Source organism: Anopheles coustani, chromosome 3, assembly GCF_943734705.1.
Source record: "Anopheles coustani chromosome 3, idAnoCousDA_361_x.2, whole genome shotgun sequence".
Taxonomy (NCBI): Eukaryota; Metazoa; Arthropoda; class Insecta; order Diptera; family Culicidae; genus Anopheles; species Anopheles coustani.
This window is the reverse complement of record NC_071288.1, coordinates 57254482-57271992: the sequence shown is the minus strand read 5'-3', so window position 1 is coordinate 57271992 and position 17511 is coordinate 57254482. Positions and strand designations below refer to the sequence as shown.

General features: G+C 39.1%; 1 protein-coding gene across 1 annotated transcript in view; it reads left to right on the top strand.

Moving 5' to 3' along the window:
• The first annotated feature begins 250 nt into the window (after window positions 1-250).
• LOC131261278 (homeotic protein ultrabithorax-like) overlaps window positions 251-17511 on the top strand; it is a 75145-nt gene continuing 57884 nt past the window's right edge. Inside the window, exon 1 of the mRNA XM_058263277.1 lies at window positions 251-893. Within this exon, the coding sequence (XP_058119260.1) occupies window positions 251-893 (643 nt within the window). The remainder of the gene's footprint in view (window positions 894-17511) is intronic.

The window sequence follows — 17511 nt, the reverse complement described above, 5'->3', positions numbered from 1 at the left end:
CTCCTAAGAGTAGGTCAATTCTTATCGATCGTTCAGGATCGAGACCTGGGACAAATCGATTGTAGTGTTTCCTCTCCACAAAAAAGGAGAGCGGGAAGCAAAAGAGCGAGAACCAAGATACTATTGGCAAAGGACACATTTTGCATGGTTGGTGTGGCTAAGTGAATTTGACTACATCTGATTTACCAGAGGCATTCCTGGGATAAAATTTGTTTGTAAACAGCAAAGCAGGCACCTCATCGGAGCAAAGATGAATTCGTACTTCGAACAGACCGGCTTCTACGGCCATCCGCATCAAGCTGCTGCCGGAATGATGACGACAACCGGAACACACCATGACCAGACTACGGCAGCAGCAGCCGCTGCGTACAGAGGCTTCCCTTTATCGCTCGGAATGTCACCCTACACGAACCACCACCTGCACCAAACCCGCACAGCGCAAGATTCGCCATACGACGCCAGCATACAGGCCGCCTGCAAGCAGATATACGAGGGTTCATACACCACCAAGGATTGTGGCACCAAGGGGACCAGTGGCAACAACGGTACGGACACCGCCAACGGTTATAAGGACGTGTGGAACGCGAACAGTGGTGCGGCAAACAATGGGGCGGCTACTGGAGCCGCTGGTGGCAATGTACCTGCACAACAAAACAGCTCGGTTCCGGTGCGACCCTCGGCTTGCACTCCGGACTCCCGCGTTGGAGGCTATATTGATGCGTCCGGGGGTAGCCCAGTCAGTCGGACTGGTTCGGCTGCGGCCGCGGCTGGCGTGACTGGCTCGTGGAACACCAACCAGTGCTCGTTGACTGGGTCAACTGGTGGCCAAACTGCTCCTACCACCGGATTGCACCAGTCTAACCATACCTTCTATCCTTGGATGGCTATTGCAGGTAAGCTATGTGTAAAAACTTGCCTTCCTTCAGATATTAAACGTAATATGTGGCTCGAAGTGGCAAAACATAGTGGTATGGGTATATCGTTTTCGTTGTGAGCAAGTGATCTATGGTTTAAATGCCAATGCTGGACCCGAGTTCAAATGTTTTAAGTAAAAACGTGAAAAAGCTTTAATTCATTTAGAAATAAGCCTCATCCGTACCACGAATTTGTGCACCCGACAACAGGAAACAAAGTGTAACAGTTAACTCCAAAATTGATCGAATTCATACTGATCGTGTTGAAGGCGATCACACTGATGAATTCTGAAGAACAACACTGTGGTGCATGCTTTAGAGGCTGGTGCTAGCACAAACGATCCTCTCTGTTTCATTCACCTTAGAGTATTGAAAAAGCAAGGATGCTCGATATAACGAAGGAAGAAGGAAAGTCAAAACAAAAATCCTTCCAAAGGGCATCATAACCTGTTTCTCGTGACGGAACTACTCCACTGACTGGTCCGTTATTAGTTACAATTATATTCCAAATTTGAAAGGATTATACTTGCTCTTCCAGCATGTGTGAGGATGCCAAATCCCTCACACACACACACACACACACACAGACACACACACACGAGCGATCACTGAAAAGCGTGTGTGTAGCTTTAAAATTTCGAAGCGAAGAACAGCTTCTGGGTATGACATTTCAGTAGCCTCCGTCGGAGATCTGAGACTGCGAACTACAGAGCGCTCGTTTCGCGATCGTGTGCGATCATGCTTGTACGGCGTTCGAGGGATGCTGGCTTGTAGAGGAAGCGTTTTGGTGTGTTACTCCGTAATTTGAATGAAAATTTATGACTTTCCCTGAACACGTTTCCCCGTGGATGAAGCGAGGTGGTTGTCCATTTATCCTTTGGAATGTTTCTGTTTCTGATATACGGTTCTCAGGATCTTTAACTAAGTTTTATCGCCATATTTTCTCGTGTAACTTAGAGATGATCATTATTATTACTGTCGGTAGCTGTTCTACTAGGCAGAATGTGGTAGGAATATGGCTTAATGGTATATGCTTTAAACAACTAACAGCGCATGATACATAATCACTCGTTATGATCATTATTTTAAATGACAAGCATTACCAATATCACCAAACACCTCACCAGCACGATTTTTTTATGTAATTTTTGTACAATATTCTCTAATCATGTTAAGCTCATTTTCGTGCCAAATTTGGTTAAAGCAGCGAACGATAGATGATGGAGTTTTACGGTATTTGTATGATTCACCTAAGAACAATCTGCCTCGTTTCCATCAGTTTTCCTCGTGTACGTGTGTCCAGATTGAGGTTCCAATGAGCAAGTTCGTTCGATCGCTTGGACACTAAACATTATGTGAGAGGAATTCAAAAAAAGAACATCATACTCATGCTGCTTTGAAACCTCACTCCTCCAAGTACCGGACGTAGCAAAACTCTGGTATGGTTTGTGTGTAGAGTATAATTTTATGATCCTCAGCAAAAGGAAGGTTGAACGAAGAGAACTATCAACAGAATCTTTACTTCACGCTGCCTTATTGAAGCAATCAGCTGTAATATTTTGAAAATTGTAATGTAGTAGAGAAATCTGGAGAAAGATTGTTGTGATTTGAACAAAAATCGAATCATTACATATTTATTTTACTGTTTATGGAATGTTTTACTGAATTAGTTAATGGAGATTTCCCTAGAAAAAGGCAAGAATCTACAGCGATCTTTATTCATTTTGTTTTATTTTTCGCGGAAAACTTTTGTGGTTTCATAATAAGAGAAACTACTGGTTAACTGCGTTGGTACACTCATTTAATTTTCAATGGGGCATTGGGTAAAAGTATTGATTGAAAAAAAGGAAATCATATTGTGTGAAAGAATCTTTGCCGGTTCTTGCAGAACCCCTAGGGGGGATTGGGTCAGAGAGGAGCTGGTCCGACGTGCGCGGAGGGTACGAGGTGATTGTAATTGACGTAGTTTAATCGTTTAAAGACGTGATTAAATTTTATTAATTTCGAACTCCAGCGCCACCAGCGGGTGCGCGTGCGTCTGTATCCTGCTGTTGCGAAGGCTTTTTTACACCGTTGAGTTCCACAGGGAGGGCTGGTTTTGCTGTAGAAGAAAACGAAAATTGAGCTGTCGTGAGATCGAATTCCTGCCGTGACTCTGGTCGGTCAACTATGTTTATAAGCACTTTTGAAATGTTTTATCTTTGTCAAATAAGATTTTCACTTTCGTTATTTTTTTATTGTTCTTTGCTTAAACATATGCATTCGAGTATTTGTCTTTTTACTCAATTCTTGTGTAATACTTTGTTCAGTATATTTGACTTTAATAGTATTTAGTGTCATTAAAAGGTTAGTACATATTTTTCTTTAGGAATGTCAGTAATTACGAGTACCGGCCTTTTTTTATTTATCAAGATCTTTTTCATTCTCTCTGCATTGTGGATTTATTTGTTTGATTCAAGCGTATGCTCTTAGCAAGAACGACATTTCGTAACAGAAGTCGTCTTTAAAATACAGTATAGCTGATAAGGAGAGAAAAATCAAGCCTGAAAAGATAAATTGATGAAATGTAAATGAAAAACTATTTCTTCTTTAGCTGAACTTTATTTCGTTCTCTTTGACGAAAGAATATCAACACCACTGTGGCGCTTCGGACATTCCACCATCTTCATTCATCTTGTTTCTATTTCCAGAAAGATTGGAAAAAATGCGTCGGTGTATTCGTGCGTATGTTTCTGCTTGTGTTGTCCTCACTGGGTTTGCTGGGCGGAGACGGTCTCTCGAACGAAGACATCACTCAGCAGCAACATTTTTATGTACTTTACTGCTGCAACAAATGCACTCCGAATGCATCGCAGTCCCATCCCTACATGGTGTCTCTTTCTTTCAACTCCTGTTCAGACAGTCGACAGCCGCTGTAAGAAAAGCATCTACAGAAGATGTGAAAGAAAGGGCTGCGTACGTTTTCCGGAGCCAGCTGCTAGAAGAGATAAATTCAAGTAGGATTTTGTTGTTTTTTTAGAAGAGGAAAAAATTGATTCTTTTCTCACATTGCAATGAACGGAAGTCATTACACTGAAGTGCTGAGAAAGAAGTAACTATTCACGAAGTCATGCAAGTTCTTTTGCGGTGGAAAGCTGAATTCCCTACTGTAGCGGTACCTCCCTTCCATCAATCCGACATATTAATTAAAAACAACTTTGTAATATATGGCCCGCAATCTTACACAGTTGAAATATCTTCAAAATTTTGACAAATGTAAATAAAAATAAAAGGCATATTTGCTGAAAATTATGGTATGTTACATCTTTGAAAAATAAAAAAAAGTGTCTAACAAATGTTAACATCACCAAAATCGTTTCGAATTGTTAAGCATTTTTGAATCGGTATTGTTTTACAATCCTTATCACTCTCTTGACGGTCTCTGAATCGAGTGCCGAACCCATAACCTATGCTTCATAAATTTCAGTTGATATTCTACATTCCTGAATTGATGATTCTTACAAGAATATTTACTTGTTGGATTATTATGTTCCTGATCCACAGGTACCATTCACTTAAACCGAATCGTATCGTATGAACCTTGTGTATGAATTGATGTTTACACAAAATAATGTCCAGGGGGTCCGCGACAGCCGAGCGGTAGCGCCGGTTAGAAAAATCGGCCCATGAGCGCCGGGGCTCACCACCTCGACGGCATGGGTTCGAATCCGAAACGAGACCGGACCCTCTCCTGTACGAGAGGACTGACTATCCACGTACAGAGAACAAGTCTCGTAAGCCCTTAACGGGCAGGCATGATCAAGAGGTCGTTATGCCAAGAAGAAGAAGAAGACAAAATAATGTCAATAAAATTAAATAATTTGAAATACATCTTACCGCAACACGTTTTTCTTATTGGACTTCTCATACAAATTCACATTTCATAGTTTTAATTTGTAAGAAAAAATAAACTTATTTAAAATAATTGTAAAATAAATATTTAAATAAATTTAAAAAATGCGTTGTCTCGACGTCTGTTAATCTTCAGGGCAAACTTCTATATTCGTAAAAGTGATGAGTCTTAAAAGAAGGCCATATGCAGCTCAGTACCTGTATGATCGAATACATCACCATTTTATATATAGCTTACAGATTCGTTTGAAGAAAAAACACGTTTGAATTCACTGCTTTGCGACATTGGGGGAATTTAATTACCAAAAATATAACTACGGACACATGTGTATACTTTTTACGGAAAATGCTGTTTTGGGTTTGGACTGAGAAACATCAGAGGTAAGGTACGGAACCGGTGGCCAAAGCAATCGCATGTCAAAGAGAAGTCAATATTCTGCTCACGCCTTTCACAACATAGCCTTTGTTAGGCCAGTAACGCACAGGGCTTTAGAAAGTATTGGGGAGTAAAATAGAATTCGAGAAAACTGTTGCAAACAGAAGGATTAAACTGATCATAAAAAATATGTTATCTGTAGAACATTGAGTTTAGAACAATTGCATTTGGCCAATAAATTTTAAAGTTTCAGGTGATCTATAATGTTGATAATTTATTTTTCAATAGTTGGTACTTTGGCATGTTTATGATTATAATTAATTATCTAATAACAGTGGAAATACTATTCCTGCCAATAGCTATGATCTCGTTGTTTCATCTGCTATCGCATACTATTATGTCATCGCTATAGAGTCATATTAATACAATATTTGTACTTGGTCATTCACAATACATCATTAACATGAAATCTGTTTTTCAAGTTTTTTAAATTAAACATTTTTTTTAAACCGAAAGTCGTTTGGTGTAACTAAAATCTTTTCTGTCTCTTTCTTATTACTTAGTTTTTCATTCTTCTACTCCTATATAACAAATCTCTCACCAGGAACATGATTCAATTTTCTTCGATAAGTTTTAAGGATGATATTTTGTCTTGTTTGCATTGAAACAAAAATACGTAGAGACCTTCGAGGTGATCGGGGTGAAAGAAAACTCGTTTTTTAGTCCTGCGTCGATTTGATGTTTTGCCATTTGTGTTCATGTGTACGTGTAACTGACATGAAAAAATTCAATTTTGTAAATGCATATTCATCTCGGGGCTTAAGTTTTATAATTGTTTTTGTGAAAACAGAAGCCCAAACAATGACCTGAGGGTTGGGTTCCACCACTTCTCTTTTTGACTTCCTCAGTCTGATTATGCCGTTTCTTTGTTAGTAGAGGTGTGCTATCGATCAATTATGGTTGTAGGAAAGTCGGGGAGCCATATGAGAAAGCTTCATGGTGTTAAAAATTCACATGTGTTCGTTTTCCTTTTTTGTTATCTGAGACACATACTGCATTATGGTAATTAGAGTTAAATTTAAACTTTTGATTTTTAGCCATATAACGAGCATCCTCGTTTAGTTGATGGTTGCTCCTCTGAAAGTAAAGGATACTTTATTTTGTTTTGAACACAAAATAAATAAGAATCATAAAACATATCAAAACAAGTTTTTACGATATATCAATCATAATTTCTCACTTTTGTTGAAGAAAGAGATAGAATGAAGGACTCATCTGAATCATTTCACTTCCTTCTCACGATGATCACGATCATAACGATTATAATGATTATGGTCAACGAAAGCTTGCTTGCTGGCTAGCGGAGATGCACGACGTACCGTACGTTTATTGGTGTACATGAGGGTATGATGGAAAATGTTATTGAAAACTTGACCGAAAACAACATCTCCTGCTATACAACACTTTTTACAAGCTAATGGTAGAGTGAAACACATAATGATCGCACCTCAGGGGAGCCAGTTAGGGCCTATGAGTAGGATTACACCGGTCAAAGCGTTCTGGCCACTGTACGAGCAGGCATACCGACATTGAATTAATTGCCCTAATGAATCCACGGGTGGGCGCACTGCGGTTCGTTTTAAGCAACCAAGATGATGAGTCCCCAGGATTCCTTTCAAAGCGATACTTCACTTCGACACCGCTTCCCGCAACGTAACGTTGCACAATACAAAAAGAAATTCCCTTTTGCCAAACGACGTACGCGAGCGACCACAAGAGGCTTACTCCGTCGCCAAACCGGGGCAATAAATCATTCCTCCGAAAACAGCCACGTAGTACGTTCAGGAAACGGAAGAGCGGCCCCAAATCACCTCATTCCCTCTGAGGATAAGAAGAGCGTCAGGTAGAAGGATGTTGCTTTTGAGGAGCTCTTTGAATATTCCTCCACTCCTCAAAAACTTCTAATACGCAGACGCTTGCACATTCCTCTTCACTCGGTCGATGGGTCGGTCAGTCTTCGTGGGCTCTCCTGGTGTACCACTGAACTATATTAAGCTTCGGTCGGGCGTTTGCGCTGGTGCGGAGCATTCCGGTGCAGGATTTTCCTTCTGCCGAACGGATGAATCGGTGTTGTAGAGAGATAAGCAGGAGTCTAGCACTATCCGTTTACAATGAAAAGCACATCCCCGGAAAAGGAAGACGCTTTAGAAAAGGAAGACGCTCCCTGCGGTCCTTGCGGAATGCAAAAAAAATCGAGCTTTTCAATTACAAATACCAACACATATCAGGCGTGAAATAACATTAAAAAATCACGCATACCTTCACAACAATCATTATCTGCATCGGGAACTGACTCTTTTCTGTCGTTCAATAGGGTTGGGATCAATAGGAGTAGGAGGGAAAGCAGGAAAGATGATGGATCGTAGCAGAAAAAGATAACAACACATCATAAAACTTCCCCCTTGCAACCGCACGCCTTAAACCTTCTCTGCGATGTACAGAAATGCGGAACATGCTGTTTGACAGCACTTTAGCGATGCAATGTCCACGAGGAGGGCGTCATATACGTTGGAGCATGCCATGCATGGTGAAGAGAATGAGTAGCCAGTACGATGAGACATCGGTACACCAACACTAACACCTAAGCTCCATCGAAATCATCACCAAACCTGCCATACCTCACACATGGCACATAAGCTCCTTATGAAGTGGATAGCGTTTGACTTTTGTTGGGTTCTTCATTCGGTTTCTTTGCCTTTTCTTGATAGTCCAATCTTTACGGCGCAACGACATCTCGCCCTCCCATCTCGTTTCTTCAGCGAGTTACCTGCGCTCTCGAATATATCAAGATATGATTTATGGTTTGTTTTCATTAAATATTTGCATGCTGTTAAGCGCGATTGTGTCACGCCGATTGTTGAATGTTGTGAGGTGCGTGTGAGTGTGGTAATTTTTATTGGGGGAATATTTTTTCCTTAAATAAATTACTACAGAATCCAGTATCTAAAACGCTAGCATAGCAAGGTGCAAAAAAATATTACAAAACTTCATCCAAAACCACTCGTATTATATCCTGGCATTATTTTCGGTAGATGTAGACAGAGATAAAATTAAAACCAATTAAGTCAACTAATGTTGGGATAGTTTAAAATTTTATACCTGATTTACTATATCCGATCTAATCGAGTAATTCACGTTTTTTAATATGATCAGTTGTTTCATGACTCCCGATACACGTGTGTTTCTTTTATCTATGTTAAATACCACTAAAACACATTTTAAAATTGTCTATATGTCTATAGTAAAATATATTAAATAAATAAATATGTTATCGAAGGCAAAGAATTGTGGGCTGGTTTAAAAATGTTTCTGAAACTTTAAGTTAACTAAAAATCTGGGATCTAAACGTAGGTTTCATATAAACATCAAAAAAAAAATTTTGATTCGTGATCAATACGATGATTTCATTTTTTACTTATATACTTACATTCGCTGGACCATAATCGACAAAGCAATGTTCTACACGCTAGTATTACGATAATGATTGCCCTATGCTTTATCGGCAAGCCCTCTAAATGTCTAAACATAATTCACTATACTGCAGGTTAATCGTTATGTCCCAGCCTTCAAGACACTTCGTGGCAGACTTGTTGTTTTCGATCATAGTTTTGTCTTACACTATTCCACAATTCGATTCGTCAAACCTCGATCGACGCATTGATGAGCACCTTCTAGGGTTCTTGTGTTTGAGATCACTACATATTACCCATTTTCCCTCCATTTACTATTATGATTGGAGTGGCTAATCGCGTGCCGTACCTTTACCTACAGTACATTTTCTGCAGAAAATAGATTGATGGAAAATTAGGCTGAAAACTGTGATCCCTACAGCGGTGAGACGAATGACGTCGAAAGACTTCAAAAGAATATACTCGAGCCAAGAACGATCCCGGCCCAACTCACGATCGCTCGCTGACTTGCTGCAATAACAATAATTTGGTTTATAATACTGCACATTTTAACCGGCGGGGAGAATCCTATGCAAGTGCACACCGCTTACCATATTGTTGTATGAAAATGTGAAAAGGAAGTCAAAATGCAATTCCCCTGTTTTCCCTTAGCGACAAACCACACATCAGGCAGCTTATGTTTTTATTTTTTCCGTTCGTTTCGAGTTGGCTTTATCTATCAACTTGAATCTCATCGCGGCATGTTCGGTATGTTGCTTTATTATTGCTTTTCTACATTACATGGTATTGTTTCGCCAACGGACAACATTATTATTGCATTGCGGAAAAGGATATGTTGATATTTGACTGTTTTGTGACACATTTTTGATGGGCCATTCCCTTCTTCGACTCCGTGACAGCATACGGTCAGATGGTGGCAATAAGTCAATTTACGAATCTGCGGGTTTGACAGAACAAAGAAGTGTTTCGTATATTAAAATATTGGAAAATAATTTAACAATATTGTCAAGGTGAAGATAAGATCTCAGTGTTTTCAAATCGTGCGGTATTTTATTCTGTTCCCTCGATGAGAGGGTTTGCAAAACATTCTTCATCACATTTTATGTAAATTAAATTTTCAAAATAGATGCCCAAAAATTTGCTACCATATTCAGCTATTGCCTTATACATATCTTTGCATAAACATTTGTTTTTGTCATTGAAGCTGACAGTAAATATTTTTTTTGTTTTGTAGCCAAGTCGTCTGTCACAATCTTTCAAATGAATCTTACTTAAGGCTCAGTTTTTCTTTTGTTCTTGAATTATTTCGAATTCATTCTAAAATGCAGTTTGAAGATCGTCCTTGTACAATGAACTACAGATGGCTAATTCTAAAAAGTAATCTATTTGCATGATCTCTCATCGCTTTGATATATTTTAGCCGACTGAACCAGTACGATCTGTGTTCAAAAACTTTTCTTCTCATCCACTGTAACACGAAGCGTATGTGATCAATTCGAAAAACAACGTCGCAAAGACAGATCAAAGCTGCAGAGTGGCAGTAACGATCGCACTCAAATTTGGCACAGAAAAGGAGCAACATCGGTCTACACTGAAAGGGTTTACGCATAATTTTACCACACTCGAAGCTGGCACGGTTCCTCATTCTCTTGTTGACCGTTGATCATGTGGGCGAAAGAGGAATGAAGGTACGTTAAAACCGGGAAGCGTTTCAAACTACCAGTCAAGCGTGGTGTTGCGATGTGTTAGTATGGATGTAAATATTATGTGAACACACTGCTGGTCAAAACAAACGCATCAAAGGCAAGGAAAAATATTAGCGACACTTAACTAGGCATGAAAAAAATTTTCTAAAAACTGTTATTTTCCATAAGCACATGCATAAACACAATCATGCAATTGCCAAGAAATTGCGAGGATAATCGCACGCTTTTTGCAAATAATTATTGGATAGATTTTCAAAATAAATGACAAATTTTATAATTTCAAATTTCAATTAAAAAGCATTGCTTCTTAACTTAAGAGATAAAGACTTATGAAAGGGAAAGAGCGTAAATATTACAACTAACGTCTGTATGTTTTAAAATGTGATTACAATGAAAGTAATATTAACGCAAGTCCGCTATTGGTCAATCGCATGTCACGAACGATATTGAAAATTCTGAAATCCTTTTTATATTAAACATCAGAGTGCAGTTTGTTTGTAGATTTTTTCAAATACCAGTATTTGTACAGTGACAACGAAATACAGGTTGTACGCTAACATGAATCAACCGAGCTTGAATAACCTTGTTCAGATTTTGGGGTTGCCACTAATTTTAACTTCATGTTTTTTTTTTCTATTTCCTCAGAGTTGTAGAGGATACTTTTCCTTTCGCGGTTGACTTTTACTGATTGAGAAAAAGGGGTATTTTGGCTGGTGTTGCCTGATCGAAAACGAAATATGGGTAATAGCGCAACATCCGATCACCCCGATGATGAAGAAACGTGCAACGGAACACAGGAGATAAATCAAGAAATACCCATTTGCAAGCCAATTCATCCTCTTCAGTTTTGGTCCCACTTGGAAATGTTTCTTCTTCGAGTAGTCTTTGGATTCCTTTGTAGCAGTGCCTGTTTTTGAAAGCCATATTCTGGCACTACACCACACGCTCCATTTCGTCAGTAACGCTGCCTACAGCGCTAGTGATCCCATGGTTTCTGTCTTGACGGGAGTAAATGAGGGGGGTCATCGGCAGTGGTGGAAGATTGTGGCTTGAAAAAAAATCTGAAATCGAAGAATCGAACATTGATAACCTCCAGTCTGGGGAAACGAAACCTAAGGAGGCATCCAAAAGCTCAAATGGAGGGAATAGGAAAACGATTCCATACACAAATGCGGAACAGAAGAAGAAGAGTGGAACACGACAGCGCTTGGTAAAACAGGGGAATAGGATATGAAGAATAAGAGGGGCCAAGCCGACCAACCGAGCGACCAAGTGATCAAAACTGTAATTGCTAGTTTGCGATACTGACGGCAGAGTGGTGGCGGCACAGTGTTGCCAGATCGGTAGCATGTGATTCACTTATGCAATCGAGCTATTCTATTCCACCTTATACATTTGTTTTCACTTTTTTTTTCAAAATACAAAACATAAACTTTCAATACCACAAAATATCAATTTGCGCAAGAAGTAATGTGCTTTTAACATTCTTAAAATACATTTCAATGCAGACTTGAAGTTTGTACTTGACTTGAAGCTTGAAACAAAAGTCGAAACAATTGCGAAGCTTATATTTTGAATGAGACGAAAAAATTACTGTTTTGTTACACCATGCCATGAAATGTTTTATAGTTACTTTGATATAGCCGTCTTCTTCAATCTTGTTCGCACTCTTTTTTAATAGAGTAGCAATAGTACCATGCATTTATTACTTGCGTGTCATAATTTATTATTCTGCAATGATTTGTTATCGTGAATCCTGGCCAAATTCCTAAATGCAGGTATATGTTACGATGCGGGAACTTCAAACTGTCAACGAGACACATTAAAGAATTATTGCGTGCTTGACAAGATGGAAGTTGTAAAATGGTAGTTACTGTAGCAAAATTTAAAAAAATATTTAAACTAAAATGCAAAACCTATTTATTCAACCACGTACGAGAATTTGTTTTCTTCTCATCAACGGTTTCCGTATTCTAATCCGAATTTGTATTTTCGATGTAAAACCCAATACGAAGTGTGATTGTAGATTGAAATTCAGATAGAGCGGGAAAACAGTCAGGAACTACGTTTGTTCTTCTATTTATCCTTTTTGTCTCATTGCCCACATTATAAGGTACGAGTCCTTTTACCTACTGCCGCATCAAAAGGGCCGTTAGAACCTGAGGAAGAGGAGTGTCAGGTAAACCATGCTGTAAAACCCAAGAGGAAATTAATCATACTTATGGTTTATGACACTCCAAGGTCGATTGAGTTTTGGGAGAACAAAAGAAGATAAACGTGCACGGACGATGTTGGTATTTTTTTAGGATTTTGTTACGTGACGATACAATTAGATGGACTTTGAAGCTTTTTATGGGCATAGTTTTCATTGAATGATTATTGACATACCTCGTGGCCCGGAGATCCTACAGTGACCTTGAGTTTCGGAGCCTATTTTTTGTGTTAATTGGTTTATAGGAGTTCCTGCTGTGGTCCAACGAAGGTCAAGTGCCTTCGAATATATAATTGTTGGATTCTGCATACCTTATGTATCAGACCAAATGACAAAGTAATATTCCAGTGAGAAACTTTACGTTATGTGGATGCTGGAGATTCTCAAATGACTCCTTGAGCGGAAAACATTAATTCCGTTTCACAACTCTTTTTTACTACCAGAAAATAATAGAACGACATCAAACCTTCGAAATTGTTATCAAAACAAAATTTTATACGAGAACTATTTTCCTCGCATCATTTAAAACTGTTTGACAAAACGGTCCAGACAATGGGACAGAACGATTCCCGTGAATAATCATTTTACCAGAGCGGTTCATCAAGACACAAGAAATAAAGTTAAATGTGCAACTCTAGATAAAATCCGTTTTGTTGCAATGAATGATACAACTTATGTTTGAATATGAAAACTAGAAAATTTCTCACATAAACCGGTGCATATTACATCCTGATGAGGATGGTGTAATTTTTATCTCTACAGAATGTTAGAATTAGTTAAGTATCTGATTGATGTTCTTGGTGAATGTCTGCTTGGCTTCAATATGTTATTTAAACACTTGATATAGCTTAAACTTCGTCTTCTTGTCGTAACGACCTTGTTGGTCATGCCTGCCCGTTAAAGGCTTACGATACTTTTTTACCCTATGTGTACGTGGATAGTCAGTCCTCTCGTACAGGGGAGGCCCCGGTCTCGGTTGAGATTCGAACCCACGTCGTCGAGGTGGTGAGCACCGACGCTGATGGGTCGATTTTCTAACCGGCGCTGCGCTCGGCTGTCGCGGACCCCCTAACGCCTAAGATATCGTAGGTAAATCTTATATAATTTCATATTGTTAGGCTTTACTATATTTTTTCTGTTAAATCTTACCCCACCCATTTAATTCCACGTTACCATTTTTCACGCTTTCTTCATAAAATTTGTTATCAAAAAATGTTGTTGCATTATTTAAAATGCTACTAATCATAAAAAAGCAAACGTCATTCACAATCAAATGGCTACATGGAATTTTCGTTTAATGATGATAACCGTCATCAAGAGCAGGAACTTCTTGGTACTGGTTTTCATTTTGCGTGCAAGCACCAGCTTCACGCACTTGCTCATTGGTAAATACTAATTATCACATTATCCGGCTGACTGAGCAAACAACGAGTTGTAAATCCACCCACATGTAGTTTAAATGCTCATCGAAGGGAGCCGTCCTGGGAATGGGCAGGCAGCAGTGTGAATCGTAATTTATCATCGATAATACATCGTAATAAACACTTCATTTCGGTGCCCTTCCGAGTGCATAAACAATGGCGTGTAGTGTGGTATGCTTGGAACCTTTTTTCCGTCTTTACACGTCCAACGTCCAGAGTATCTCTTGCCAGTGCAGTGCGGTTGGCGAATCACCGCTCCAAAACCCTTCTACCGTCATTATTTTTATTCCTCTGTATGTGCCCTTGAAAAACAATGCAAGACAAAACACATAACAGTCAGCAAGCCTACTCGAGACGCATCCGGTAGCCGATCACTGAAGCCTGTGCGCCAGGCACCGGTAAAACACCCTTTGACAAACAAACAAGTTGAAACCGGTCGAACTCTTCTGAGTGGAGGGAACCATTGCCAGATCTGATGGTTAGTTCACCATCGAAAGATGAGCGTTAATCCGATAAGACTTGTTTATGAATAACAACAACGGGGACGATGAAGCAATATGCACTGTAAACGTTTTAGGTTCTCCCATTCAAGCAACTTGCACACAGTTTACCGTCGGCAATTCAGTTGCTCTCTTTTGGAATATAGATCTCGTTATTATCGGCGATTGTGTTACACCAACAGATGGAAAGGTATGTTTCTTTTGACGTGGGCTGGTATTTGCTGGGAAAATTGTCTTCCTTTGTACAAAACACGTGATAAACTTTTTAATTATTCCCAATAGCACAGTTCACTGCATCCGATTTTGGTAACAAACACATACAGCGCCGCCGATCGCCTCTAGATATCAAGCAGAGGATTGGGTGCAACTAAGCCTTGAACTTGATCTATTGTTTATTATCGCTAAATTTAGCCAGAGCGCACTATCAATGGTTTAGTTGCAAAACTATGATGATTATTTTTGCGCATCCGGAGACCACATGGCTTGATGTTCTATCTCCAGCGATGACTCCGATAAAATGGTCGTTTTCTAACAAACCGTCCAGGGTACGGCAGTGAGTTGCTCACCTGCGAATCAGAGGACGAAGAGAGACTGAACAAAGGAGAGAGACAGCAAGGCTTTGTGAATGAGGTTGTTTCACTTATTTACAATAAACGCAGCTAACGCGCTTTGAATGTGTGCTACAAGTGAGCTCCTTTGGATCCACACGTTTCTATCTCTTTTGCAATGCTCTAACAAATGAGTTATCGCTCTCCAGGTTTTGTTTTGGCCTGCACTTCTTTATTTTTTCTTCTTGTGTGGTCGCTGCTATGCCTGGCTTGAGCTAATACTACTATTTCGTTTTCATTGCACAGTTTCGCTTTCATTCGATGTGGTTCTTTTGTACCTTTATCACTAGTTCGCACGCAGCAGCCTGCAAACAATTCGAAGTTTCTGTAAAATTGTCTGCGACAGGCCAATAACAGCGATAGGAGCCGTAGGTAATCGAAGGAACAACGCACATGAAACAAACTTTGTAAAATCGAAGTGCCTATATAGTAACTCTGTTTAAAAAAAAATACAAAAAAAAAATTTGTCTCAATCAGGTTTTGAAGAAGCGGAAGGTCGAATGCTATTTTTGATCGCAAGAGTGTATTGCCCTGCCATCTCTTGCATGCCATAAGCAAATGTAGAGGTAAAACTCTAAAATGATAAACGAAGTGGGAGAAAATAAGAATGGAAATCGCTTTCACCTTCTAGTTTTTTTTTGCAGTAACCAATACATCTTTTAAACAACTTTAGGCAAATTGGATTAATTAAAAACAATGAACACTTAAGGTTTTCTTTTAATGTTGATTTGATTATTTTTTATGTTTTATTTACTTTTGGTTTCATAGTCTGATTTTGACTGGGAAAACTAAATTGCAGAAGTTTCTGCACAACAATTAAATAACTAGTCAGATGAAAAACAGCAGTTATTATATATATTATTCTTTTCTTACTGGCTAAGATTGGCCAACCCTGATCAACTGGAATCAGGATTTTGAGCTGAAGAGTATACTATTGATAGCAACATGCAACATAAACGGCCATTTCACATGACCTATGGTAACAAAAATCGAGTGCGAACATCCTGTTTTGAAAACAGCCAGTGTGTAACTTTACGGGGGTGTAAATGGGCTACTTTTTTCACCATGTTCGGACCATTAAGTTGGTGTGGGACATCCGTTTTCCCGTGCACATACCAATACATACACACATGTTACGGAAGGAAAAGTACAGAAATCTGGCGCCGAGGGTGTTTCAGAAAACGAAGCTAAATTAAAAACGAACGTCATCGTGCCACGGACAAATTGCATTAGCATCATCTCTGCACGACACAACTTCCCTGGTGTTACTAACCGCTTTCTCTACAATCCACGATGTTGGCGGGTTAGAAAGCGTTGCACTTGTGCTTGATTTTGACTGTTTCCTTTTTTCGCTCCTTCAGGTTGTCCTTTTTTGAGGGGGAGAGCGACATTGTGTGTTCTGTGGTAATAAATGGCTTTGTCTACCATCACAATTCCTAGCAGCTTCCACTAGCTACTGAAGAGTGGGAATGAGGCGCACTTTGATATTATATGGCCAATGGATGGGAACATTGCTATGAGAATGAGCGTGGAGACGGAAGAGCACGGAAACCGTGCAGTTTTTTATGAGACGGAAGTCTAAAATGCTAACACCATTAAACAACAGTAAATGATTTAATAACCATGATAGAACACGTGTATAATTTTCTCACACCGTTTAGAATCCCCGACCGCATTGTTGAGCCAAGAGAAAAGTTACACCGAATGAATAGTTTCCATTCTGATCCTGGAAATGCAAGAGCCACGACAATTTTGGGTGTTTTCAGAGCTGCGTACTTTTACGATAACTATACCGCGTTTCATTTGCAGGATGTATCCCATGTTTTATCTGCTTTTGAAACAAATCAATCATAACGAAAGATCATTAATTATGGAGCTTACTTAACAGGTAAAATAAGGAGATCTTAGCTGAAACAACTTCAAAATAAGCTCTCGAGTAAAGTAGTAAAGGATTCTTACACTGATCATTCATCATTTTAATTTGGTTATTCATATTTTAGGCTCTATCATTGATTTGATTCGTTAATTCTTTTCCTTAACACTGATCATTCATCATTTTAATTTGCTTATTCATATTTTAGGCTCTATCAATGATTTAATTCGTTAATTCTTTTCCTTAACAAAACCTTAAACTGTTTAACTACTAAAAACTAACTTCAATGTAGAACGTTGGTTATAGTGATGTGCGCTCTGAGTGAGAATGAGTGAATGATTCGAATCTTAATATTGAATGAACGATTTAAATCCTAACAGATATTTGTTGTGGCTCCCTTTGATTTGAATCCTTAACTGGGATTCGAATCCCAAAAGAATGAACGAGTTGGTAAAAATCACAACTTGGGATTCGAATCTCTATGGCGACTAGTGACTCTTTTACCCACTCGTTCATTCTTTTGGGATTCGAATCCCAGTT